The sequence below is a fragment of the Ambystoma mexicanum genome, chromosome 8 (genome assembly GCF_040938575.1).
Source record: "Ambystoma mexicanum isolate Mex_15411 chromosome 8, UKY_AmexF1_1, whole genome shotgun sequence".
Classification (NCBI taxonomy): domain Eukaryota; kingdom Metazoa; phylum Chordata; class Amphibia; order Caudata; family Ambystomatidae; genus Ambystoma; species Ambystoma mexicanum.
In genome coordinates, this window is record NC_090929.1 from 61,138,193 (window position 1) to 61,150,660 (window position 12,468).

Below are 12,468 nucleotides of genomic sequence, written 5' to 3' on the forward strand. Positions count from 1 at the left end.
CGGCCATCTTGGAAGCGCCTCACGCGTCTTACGCGCTGAAAATGTTTCCGATTTACAGCCTCAAAACACAGGATGTGCAAGCTGAGACTTGCCACGTAGCCGCTACAGACATTCGCCCAGTTGTGCTTGAAATTTCGGGTCTCCGCGTCCCACCAGGCAGGATAATCTTATCAGGATGTTTTCGGCGGCAAGAGGAGCTCACGGGACTCACGTCTTCTGAGTTCGCATGTCGGCCACGCCCCCCGCATCCACGCCTTTTTAATGCTATCCGGGACATGGTTTTCAGCGAAGAGTTGTTTACGAATGTACATATAGCACGGGGTTAGACAGGTTTTATTTATCACTGAAGATCTGGGGTCACCACGATTCTAAGTGATCCGGCCACGGCTGATTTTGCCGTGGCTGGAATGTTCACATGAGAAAGGTGCGAACTACCAAAAGTTGGACCTTTCTCATGTAAACACACTTACATACCACGAGGGCTGCGGGGGTTCCCCCCCTAAAAAAGGGGGGCTGCAGGGGTGTCCCCCGCAACATAATAAACTAAACTAAACTAAACTAAACCCCACTCACTATGCCACACAGTATAGTGGGCGGGGCGTTGCGGGGGACACCCCCGCATTTTTTGTTTGTTTTTGTTTTTACTTGCCTGCAATGCTACCACCAAAGGTTCGAACTTTTGGTGTTCGAACGTTTGGTAGTAGCATTTTTCGGTCGTTTTGTTCGGTCGGCCCTTTTTTTCGGTCCGATCGTACAAAACCGGTCACCACTACATCTGGAGTTCTTAAGCTTTGTGGTGATCTTCTGAAATCGGAGAGAATTTAAACTCCACCTGAGACCCAGCTTTAAACTATGTTTGCTTTGCTGAGCAGTCCAGAAATTGTTTACCGAGCAGTTTCTGCTCCTCAATTCATTTTTTGATATATGCTAATTTCCCTACCATGGCAGCCTGTATTTTGTCACACCAGTTAACATCTTTACAAATGATTTCCTTGTCTGGCCCCTTAAGTAATTCCTGTTCTCTAAGGATCTTAAACAATTCCTTGCTCTCGGAGCCAGCCATAGAGCTTCTTTTTTTTTGCAGATAGTACAGCAGTCTTGTAGTCCTTGCCTGCTGCTCTATACCTTGTCAATTTGTGAGGGTCCTGGATTTTTCTCCCTTCGTAAAACAATTTCAGTTTAGTTGATTTCAGCTTGAGGAGTTCCATGTTAAACCATTTGTTACCATTATGTGAATCGGAAATGTATTTTTTCTAAGTGGGGCTAAAATGTAAAGTGTTTCCCGATGTAGGTAGGAGTAAATTATTCGTGTCTTGCAGATCGGCTGTTAGTAGCATTTCTTTAAGCTTCCAAAGTAATTGTTTTCCAGTTTCTAGCCATGATGGATTCAGTCCTATTGGCCGGTTTCCTAGACACAGGCGGATTATGATCTGGAAGGGAATGCAGTTTTGATCTGACCACAGGCAAGAGAGTATATTAAGCTGCACAACATCTACCTCATGGGAGGCCACCCAATCAAGAGTGTGTCCCTTGTCATGTGTAGGCTTTCTTACCTGTTGCTGAAAGCCCAGCAGAGCCAGAGCATCTTCCAAGCAGCTGCTATGGGATCGTCTTCACAACCCAACCAAAAGTTAAAATCGTCCATGATGATAAATTTGGAATGAGGTTTAAGGAATGGGAGTAAAAGATTGCTCAGCATGGTCGGAAAGTCCTTTGCCGCTACTGGAGCACTATATAGTAAAAGTACATTAAGGGTGGTCTCGGCTGTAATGCCTATTTTAACTAGTGTAGTTCAGTGCCTGGAAGCGCAATGGTCTTCACTTCCAAGATTTTCAACTCCAGTTTAAAAATAAATGCAACTCCACCTCCTCTACCTTCCAATCTGTTCTGATAAAATAGCATAACTTTCTGACATCGCCAGACCCAGCATTTGACGAGCCGCGCTATAGCCCCAGGTTTCTGTTAAGGCAGATACATCAGTATTGTTCTCTATGATGTATGTGGCCACCCCAAGGGCGTGTTTAATAAGAGACCTCGTATTAAGCAGTATAAGTTTAAAATTTCCATCCGGCATACCCACCAGCTCTAAGGTCTTAGTCCCATAAGCCCCTGGAACCGCCGGGACGTTGGTGTTATTCGACACAGGATAAACTACCTGAGTAGTACCATGTTATCGATGCTATTATGCTGGGAAATAGTGTGGACATCCTTATCCTCCCCATCTGTGCCATCTGCCATTCTCGCCCCATGTTCGAGACAGCACATATTGGAAGGAGGAGGAATCCCATACCCTCCCTCTATTGTATTGCAATGCTGACTTCTAAATTACGCCTTAGATGGCAAAGTTCCAGCATGTTGCCGATCTATCAGCATTTTGCGCTTTCTTCGAAGAAAGGGAGGAGTTAGTTCGCGTTAAACCTTGCTCTGGAGCCTGTAGAACTTCTTGAAGGCCCATAATTCACTCACAAATCTGCAATAACACATTTGGTTAGGAGTGGAAAGATAATCAAAAGGGCTCGCTCCTTCACTAACCTTGCACAAACCGGCTTGCCTCACTCGCGTTGGCGCTCTCGCGGCTGGTTTGCGAATATGTAGTCCAAAGGACTACAAGGCTGCTGGAGAATGTAGTTCAGCAGCAGGAAAGGGAGTTAACAGATAAAGTAGGTCTTCTTCTATTTGAGTCCTCTCTAGTTTGGTTTAAGAAGGCTTTGAAAACCTTCTTTTTTACTTAGGTTCTGGAACGTTCAATCACTATTTTAAGTTTTTATAATTTTTTACTGGTTGGCTTTGGATTTTAACTATTCCTGTGTGATAATTGTGCTTCAAGTTTTATGGCTTCTCCATTCTGTGTGTCTTTTTTAAATTGCATTTTATTATTGAAACTCGTGCTTCTGTTTTGTGGATTTTCAATGTTTGTCTTGTACATGTATTGTAGCTCTGTTTTTACCTGTTGGTATTGTTTTAGTCTTCGATATTTTGTGTAAGCGCCTGTTTGCCTGCTGGCTTAAGGCGCTCTATAAATTTGTAAATGTCATATAGATGTGCCATAATGCTTATTTTTGGAATGTCCCAGATTTTACATAGATGGTGTTAAGCATCATTTGGACTGGGGAGCCCAAATGAGTGGTCGGTTTCAATCTAACCGGGCTCTACTGCTCCTAGCTCCCCTCCATTCTGAGCCCTGTGTGTTCGGCTGAGGTGCAGGTTTGCTACTTGGGTACAGCCAGTGTTCCCCACATTGTACCCATATTAATCAGCATGGTGCTTCATGCTGGTCCTTTATAAATCCAGCACAGTTTTTAATAAGAACCATACAGCGTATGTCCAAGTAGTTTGTTTATTTATTTTTACATTTGTAGAGCGCACAAATCCCACAGGCATCCAGGTGCTGTATGCATGGAGGGGGTAGAAGTAGGGGTAGAAGTAGGGGTAGCTAAAGGGGATGGAATAAAACAAGAGGTCCAGACCATTAAAGTAGAGTAAACCGTTTTTTGAAGTTCTGAAAGTGGGACGGCAGTAGTGCAGTGCCATGAGGTTTATAGTCCATGGAACAGCTCATTTTCAATTGTTTTTCTGAATAGCCAGTTTCGAGGCTTGGTGCACAGGTGAGGCAGTAGGTTGTTCCACAAATGGGTGGCCGTGAGTAGGGAGCTAGGTTCCCCCAGCTTTGCTGCGTCTAAAATGCAGAATGGTTAGTCTCTGGGAGTAGGTCAATCTTGTAGGTCTTGAGGAGGTGCTCTTGGAGATTCTGTGAAAGGTAGGGTGGCGTATTGTTAGAGAGACATCTGTGAGTTGTAGAAAGAATTTTAAAGGTGATCCTCTCTCTGACTGGTAACCAGTGTTCAGCTTTTCTGTGGACCGGGACATGGTCCCGTTTTGATATGGTCCATGCTGCTTGGATGGTCTGGAGCTTGTTGAGATTGCTTTCTGAGGTGCTGGCAAAAAGGGAATTACAATAGTCCAGTCGGGAGCCAATTACTGCTGTGGTAGTGGTCAGGCGGTATTGAAAGGAGAGGAGATGCTTGGTCACGTTGAGGAGTTTGGCGATGTGGGCTGTTTGAAGCGATTGTATTGACTTGGTGGGTCATGCTGAGGCAGGAGTCCAAGTAGACAACTAGTGTTTTGACAGAGGCGGAGACAAGAATGGAGCAGGCATCTATGATGGAATTTTGCAGTACGTGAGGGGAGTCCTCTATCAGGATTTCAGTATTGTCATAATTCAAACAGAGCTGATGTGTGGCCATCCATGCTTTGATAGCGTTTTAGATTTTGTTGATGTAGCTGGAATCTTGATCATAGTAGTGGTTACCTTTTTTCTCATCCAATGACTAGCTCAAGTAAAAAGATCCGTAGGATTGGAGACAATTCTGTGGCTTGCCAGGTTCTACCCTCACTTCAGAGGTACAGGAGCATTGGGAAGTATTGTTTCCCATGTAGGCCAGAAAGCCCTGTAAGTCGGGTGACGTGGCTTCATCAGTTTTGGCAGAAAGTTGGTTATGCCAAATTTGCCAAAGTATTTCTTTTGTCTATGGGCTTCCTGAGTGGTGTAGATACACTGTAATGGTCTTTTTCTTATTTCTTTGTCGCTGGCCAATGCTGGATACCCAGGAGCTGCCTTTTTTTCTCCTGCTCATCCAATCTTAATTTCGATCCCTTCGGTGGTATGAATTTCTATTTCTACACAGGTCAGGTTCATGGCATCATCCGCAAATAGCAAGAGCGCAAGTCCTGCCACCCACCCTCGGCACATCCATTTGCTGGACATCCAGGAACTCCTCTATATCATTCTGGAACAGGCTAAATCTGGTGGGAGCCAGCAGGCCCCTGTCTGTCTGCCAGCAATACAGAAAAATGCCCATTTCAGTTCTTCATTGAGACTGTGTGGCAGATTAGTTTACAGCTCCCTAAGCCAGGTGGCGCATCCTGCTGTATCTACGGATACTACCTTCTACCCCAGCGGGGCTAGAATGTTCCCTGTCGTGATCTAGGAGAAGCAGATCTTCCCCTCAACCAGGAGAGAAGCAGTGTTCTCCCTTTATTCCTGTGGTTAGGGTTGATTTTGCTTTCACAACCAATTTCAATGAATGGGCATTAGGGGTTTGCTCGTTGGCATAGCACCTACTCTCTATGAACAACCCCAAGCCTACAATGTACGTACAGATTAAGTGATTTTCCATCCGCGATTTGTCGGGACTTAATGCACAGAGGGGAAGTGACAGGAAAACATAGCACCAAACAATGCCAGGCTTTCAACATATCTCTGATGCATAGAGCACCATTCCTGCATCTGCAGGGAGGCAAGAAAACCATATAAAAATACGTCCACTTTATTTACATTTGTCACAACATTATCCCTCAAGAATTCTCACTAGCTTCCATGAGTTCCAACTAAAACAGAATCCACTGAGTGAACACAGTTCAACGCCATGATGGTATCACCAATTACTTAATATTTCCCACAACACCTTTAAGGGAACAGCAGGCTCTGATTGCTATTCTGCATCTTCCAACTGTCTCATATTTTTATTTTTTTTTATTTTTTATAACGCGGTAAATACCATACCTGAGTTCGGTTTCTAAGTGTGGATCCGGGATTTGAACCTCTGTTGCGCTACATCACTTTACTATGGAAAAAGTAGCATCTAAAACAATTCAAAGAATCACATTGTACATGCACATAAGGAGCAGGTCGCAACCGTCATCGCAATTCGAATGAATGCAAAGCAAAATCGGCAACAGCTTCTTAAGTCATATGCCATCATATTAAAGCATTTAGGTGTTCAAAGCAAACCCACATAACCCACTTCTCTCACCCCTGCGTCCACCAGCAGCCCAGACCTAGGGGAGGAAAGGGTTTTTATGAAGGTCTCAACTGTGCAAATCCCCACCTTGCCTAATCCCCATTGGGTCTTTTCCGTCCGACTTCTCAAGCTACACCATCCATACCGCTGGGTCTCTCGGCCTCTGCCTATATTCCCAAGGATTTACTAACTATTTTCCCAATACATATACTTAAACTATTTTCCCCAAGCTACTCGGGCTTTCTTATTGTTCCCTTTCCAAGGGCTTACCATGACTGGCAAATACTTCAGCCAGCTATGCATTGGGCATTGGGCATGATTCTAGCTGCTTAGTATAATATGAAGCCTACTCTGCTGGCACTCTGAAGAAAGCCTTTCTAATATGGGGTTGTCTGAAGTACACACCCTTTTCTTAAATTGTAATGTATATATTATATGTAACAAAAAAGGAATTGCGTTAGAGACATTGACGAAGATGCCGCAAATTGTAAAAAAGTAGTTGAGCTGAAACGATTGGATTGAGACACAAGAGCAGAAAGACCGACATAAAGTGACGCTAAAGTGCAATGGAGAGGCACAAACCCTTAAACTACCACACTATCTACATCTATATCCAGACTGAAGAATTAGAGAGATGTTTTTAAGATTAAGAGTGAACCTACTTCCAACAAAAGAAGTCCAAGGGAAATGGAGCCAAAACAAAATTGCAAATAAAGATTGCAGATTCTGTCTACCATGTAATTATGGAATGTGAGGCACTCAGTCAAAAAAGACTGCTTTTCAGCGAGAAATATCTAAGTGCCCCGGTAGAAATGGAAATAGAAGAAAGATGGATCCAAATCCTGATGGGAAATAACAGAAAGATGGTCGCTACCATAATTGACTTCTCGGAAACCATTATGTTGGAAAGCAGTAGCAGCAAAGAAGAATAGTTAAGTCAAACTATTTTTTAAAAAGCCAATGTAAACTGATGAGAATCATAAATGTAAGGTTTAAGATGTAAACCAAACACATTTTTAATAAAAAATTAAAATAAAAAAAAGTATATATGCTGCAGGCTGAAACTGTTTAGTACCTCGCTGCTCTACCTTCAATGAGCTACATGGTTTAATAAATAGTAACTCGCATCACTTGGTGTTTGTGATATAACATCAGAAAGTATTGATACTCTCTATAGATGCTGATTCCCACTACAAGGCTAATTATTATAGGAACTTCTTTTGTTGATTGAAGCTCATTAAGCACTTTAGGTACATTAAAGCACTTCTAAGCACTAAAGTCTAAAAGGACATTGGGCATATATCACAAGGATACTTTACTAGTTGCATGGTAGCATATGTCTTCACAGGATATCTATTTTAAAACGCCAGAAATAACTTGCTGACCCCATTCTTATTGCTCAATTGTATCTAGGCCCCTAGACCCAAAACTAGAATAGTAGATTGCAATCTTTAGATTTCAAGCGCCTAAGAAATACATTTGCAAATACCAACGGGTTAAGACTGCGTTTGATTTATTTCAGTTGAACTCCATCTATAGCAGGCACTAACTGCTAAATAATATTTCAGTTTGTTCTTTATTTTCGTACTGGTTCTTATCTTAAATGCCCACAAGCTCTTGCTCTTGTCCAATTGAGTTTGAGATTGTGTTTGTTATTTTGATTATCACATTTCTTTTAACTGTTCAAAGTTTCTTGATCTTAAATCTTCTCAATTTGCTAGTTTCCACATTTTGTTGATCATATAGTACTAAAATTAGTTTCCCATGTTTTTGGCCATATATTTACAAACCTTTGTTCTGCGTTTTCAACCCTGGTTTTCAAACCTCTACATTCATTCAGTATTCCTTTATATTTGTATTGGTTGTTTTTTAGCAGCCTGCTGTGTTAATGCAGCTAATGACATTGAGTCACTAGTCTGGTAATTGGCTTTTAATGCTGGTGTGCTTTTGAAATTTCTCCAATTGATTCTTGGAAGGATCCGGGCTCAGAAGCATCTAGTCCAGTTATCATATGGTGCCATAAAAGCCCAGTTCTCTCAGAGATGGGCGCTTTGCAGCAGCTCCCGTCCAGAGTTGTGCCACTGATGCTGGTTTACCGTATGGCTGATCTCCTGATTTCCTTCTTCCTCTGTGCTTTTCACCTGCCTTGAATTTTGATTGCCTGTTTCCATAATCATTTTTGTATATACTTTACACCTAGTTCTTGTTTCTGAACCAGTCTAGGGTAGTCATTAGTCCAGTCTATCCACCTGTGCGTCGTAATTTTGACTCCTAGGCTGTTAGCTGCTTAGCTCTAGCACTCTGTTTCCCCCCTTCCTCCAATAGAGAACAAGTATCTGAGAACGTAGGTTTGAAAACTTGCTCACCTCTCCTTTCAATAGGAAATGGTTTGTTCTGTTTCATACCTGAGATCCCAGATATCGCTTGTGGGGAATGTGGAGGTTTTAGTGTTATGTACGCATTATTTGCTTTTACTCGGGTTAGGTCATTCCTGTTCTGACGCTCAATTGCTCCCCTTTTATCTACCAGGGAAAGCTCGGTGATCTTGGTACATTGCCTTCCCTCTGTTCCTGTTCGTCTATCCAGCCTGATGGTATAGGGACGTGTGTTGGGGTGTATATTTGGGTAGAACGTTACCTCTGAGGGTGCCTTCAAGCAGGCAACTGCCACGTGTTTGTGTGTGTGTTTTGGGTGAGAGGTTCGCTGCTGGATGTGGTCAGGGAGTTTGTGTCTTTGGAAAGCGGATTGTTGTGGGGCTTGGGTCTTGAAAAAGGCATCACCCCAGGAGTAATGGCTTTGGTAGGAGTAGATTTCTCCTGGATCCATTGGTCACCACTGGGCCTGGACATTTTTATCGGCTTACTGGATCCCTCCAAGGTGATGTCTTGGCGCAGGGGATTACTGGCGGTGATGTCTTGGCACATGGGATAGCTGGACGCTAATGACTTGGCACTGCCCTCGCAGATGTGCCTTGATGCAGGCCCTGGCGGCCTTGGCGATGTGCTTTGATGCAGGCCCTGGCGTTCTCTTGGATGTAAACCCTTGTGTTTTCCTATACTTATCTAGGGTGAGGGGATAGTAGAGAGAAGACTTGCCCTATCGCTAACCTATTGTACACACCGTCAAGTTGGCTGTCAAGCTTATTCTAAAAGGCACACGTCATGACCATCGGGGCATGTGTCGTCCGTCTTGTAAATTAATTAATTCATTTATTTATTCAGCTTCTTTGTTTGGCAAAAATATTAAAAATACATTCCATAAAAGTACTGTCAGTTTTGTGTGTTGGTATTTAGAACAACACAAAGCTGAGAGTGTATACTTTTGGATAAATTCCATTACAGACCGCTCCGTACACAAGGCAGAGACAGTGGTGTTCCCCACAAACCGACACACGAGGTACCATGGAATGCTGACAACTATGGCATCCGAGAAACGAAAATATCAGACTTGACCTGCTCCCTCCACAGATTAAAGAAATTGAATTTAGAAATCAATGAGAGCCGGGTGGGGCACCATAAGAAAAATGCATGTTCTGCTGGATACTAAATTACAAACCGCATATAGAACCGTGCTTTAGATGGCCCTGAAGAAAGTGGTGCACTTGCATTCGACTGCTGAAACCGGTAGGCTCAACCCGACCGCCGTCCGAAATAACTGACCAGCGATATGGTGAGATGTCCGAAATGATAAAAGATTCTTCCAAGAATCATAGGAAGAACACATATCTATTTGCTTACAAACCAAACACAGATAACGCCCAGAGTAAAGGAACGCTTACTGTGCAATATATGGGGTTATAATTTTCGAAATATTTTTGAAAAATAAAATCCATCCAGAATTTCCAACAGTATACACTCTCAGCTTTGTGTTGTTCTAAATACCAACGCCCAAAACTGACAGTACTTTTATGGAATGTATTTTTAATATTTTTTGCCAACAAAGAAGCTATATAAAAAATATAAAAAATGTCTTGTAAGGCGGACGATACATGCCCTGATGGTCATGACATGTGCCTTTTAGAATAAGCTTGACAGCCAACTTGACGGTGTGTACAATAGGTTAGCGCTAGGGCAAGTCTTCTGTACCATCCCCTCAACCTAGATAAGCGGAGCAACCAGCGCTACCTAGGGATAGGAGAACACAAGGGTTTAGTTCAGTGGGGTTGCAGGGCAAGAAAGACTAGGGCAACACTTCGTGATTAGATCAAATGTTGTAGCAACTTTACCTGAGACTTTGTTGGGTGAAAATTTGATTAGGGCATTCTCGAGGTACCAGACCCTGAACAGTCCAAGACGTGTGTGTGTGTTTTGGGCCTCTTGAGATGTGTCTTGATGCAGGCCCTGGCGGCCTCTGGGATGTGAATTGATGTAGAACAGTGTTTTGTGGAGCCCAATCATCGCAGAAGTGGGGCCTCCACACTATAAGGGATATTTGGAATGTTTCTTGCTAATTTAAGCAGAGTATTTGCGGTTCGTAAATGGTTGAATGCTTGGACGACCATCTTATTATTTTAAAAGGAAGCCATGGCCAGAAAGACTTTCTGTTTTAAAACAGTCTGAGCTGCGCCCTAGACATACTCCTCCTTTTTCTGATGGCTGAAAAGGACAGAGATCTCAAAAGACTTTGCAGAGCGTGTAAGAAAAAGGAGACAAGGTTGATGATCACTCTTTCTAAGTAACGTTAACAATAAAAAAAGCTTTTTTGTGGTAAGGGCCATGAATTTAGTTTCCAAGCAGGGGCTTCTTTAACTGCACGGCTCCCACCATAAAAAAACATTCCCCAACATGTTACATTACCATTGATATTACTACAGGAATATACAGTGTAAACAATTCTCTTTTGTCCCTGCAGGATTTTGCTTTCCGTCAGCTGAAGAAGATTCGAATTTTCGATACGCCAGAGGAGTTGCCCAAACAGCGCTCAAGCCTTCTAGTTGTTTCCAACAAGTACGGTCTGGTGTTTGCTGGAGGCCCACAGGGACTCAAGATCTTTGAAACTAGATGTCTACTCGTTCCTAATCGAGCTGGAGAAGACCCCAATAAAATTGGTAATGGATATTTTGGTGGTTTTTGGGGTTGAAGGGTTATAAAAAGGGTACAGCGCAAGATTGCTCATGTGAAAGTTATATCAATGTTTATTCTTTTGAATTGTTTCATCAAACAATTCTTGCATAGTTTTATTGCAAACTGTTAGGTGCCCCTTGTCGTTTAGAAAAGGTATCCATGTCCTTTTTTTGTTATTTCTATGATCTACCTTGTGTAAGCAATTGTAGGAGAGGTACTGGGGAGTCAAAGCTATTGTTGCGTGATGCCCCTTCAATCTTTTTGTGAAGGCTATTTTTTTGGGGGGCATCGTTGGTAGAGATCCAAAGTTCTGCGGCAGTCAAGTCCTCTCTCGCTTTATAGAGAGGGTGTTCTATAAGAAATTAGCAGGATGAAATATAAATATAAATGTGACTGACGCTAGAAGCTCCACATAAGTCCTACATTTTTCAAATTTTAATGAGAAGGGCTTGCTATTTTTCGTTAGCAGTTTTGTATAATTTGTTTTTAATGTCACAGGAACTTATTTGTAGCCAAAACACAAAGTAAGCAATATGCAGAATTGTGTTCTTCTGAAATAAGGCATTAGTAAGTAATGTGTGTCTGAAGGTTAGCTGCAGCAAAGGGCATAAGAAAGCCAGTCAGTGCACGGATCTATGCAATTGGCTGCAGTAAGTAATGTATTTGGCAGTGTCTGTTGCATGCCTGTCTTCTGTCTGTGCCGTGTAAGGAGGAAACGTTTAAAAATGTTATATATCACCATGTTTTAAGTGTTTGAGCAAAGTCGCAGCTTGAGACTAAGTATATTGCATCAGTGTGCCACTTATCAGGGCAAATGGCTTAAAGCGACACGCTAATGAGTTATGCAGCAGCCGGTCACAGCACTATAGATTGCATCAAACTAATTAGGATATTGGGAACCATGGACCTATAAAGCGGTCTTCCTGTGATTCTCAATATGATGGCCCTTCCCCTAGTCTATAAATACTGACATTCTATGAGAATTTGAGAAAGTAACCTAAACTGATATTTACATAAAATATAGGGCCAATACAGTGTAGCAGACGTGCTGTTATTATGAATATTTAACAACTTAGATTATGTAGTTTCATGACTTGAATTAAAATAAATAAAATGTCGAGACACTGGTCCTTGTCAACCATAATCTGGTCAGTTTAATACAGGCACCATCTATCTATAAATAATATATAAGTCAAATTTTGTCTGTGGCTGTTTGTGGTTTGGTGGAGCATTGTTCTTTATACAGTTCCAGACCGTTTCACCAAGCTGCACCACATTTTGCATAGTTACCTGTCTGGACCCTCCGGACAACACCGTCTACATGGCCTGTGGACACCCCACCCTGTTCCCGAATTTCAGCACAAGTCCGTGACCAGTCCCAGATGCCATCAAGATGGTCCCAGTCACTCCACTGGATGCTGCCAACTTACACCCCATTACTAACTCCAACATCCTTCTAAAAATCCTGGATAAAGTGGCCACTTCACAGCTTCAACCTGCTGTGCAAGCACATGTGATCCACCATATCAGTCTGGTTTCAGACACCCCTCATTGACCTTCAGAAACACATGCTGAGTACCATTGACAAAATAAAGGCCGGATTA

General features: G+C 42.5%; 1 protein-coding gene across 3 annotated transcripts in view; it reads left to right on the top strand.

Moving 5' to 3' along the window:
* Nucleotides 1-12,468, top strand: part of NUP214 (nucleoporin 214) — a 1,006,718-nt gene that overhangs the window by 18,878 nt on the left and 975,372 nt on the right. For all 3 annotated transcript variants that reach the window (XM_069609281.1, XM_069609279.1, XM_069609280.1), the window contains exon 2: nt 10,653-10,848. In XM_069609281.1, coding sequence (XP_069465382.1) covers nt 10,653-10,848 — 196 coding nt within the window. The remainder of the gene's footprint in view (nt 1-10,652; nt 10,849-12,468) is intronic.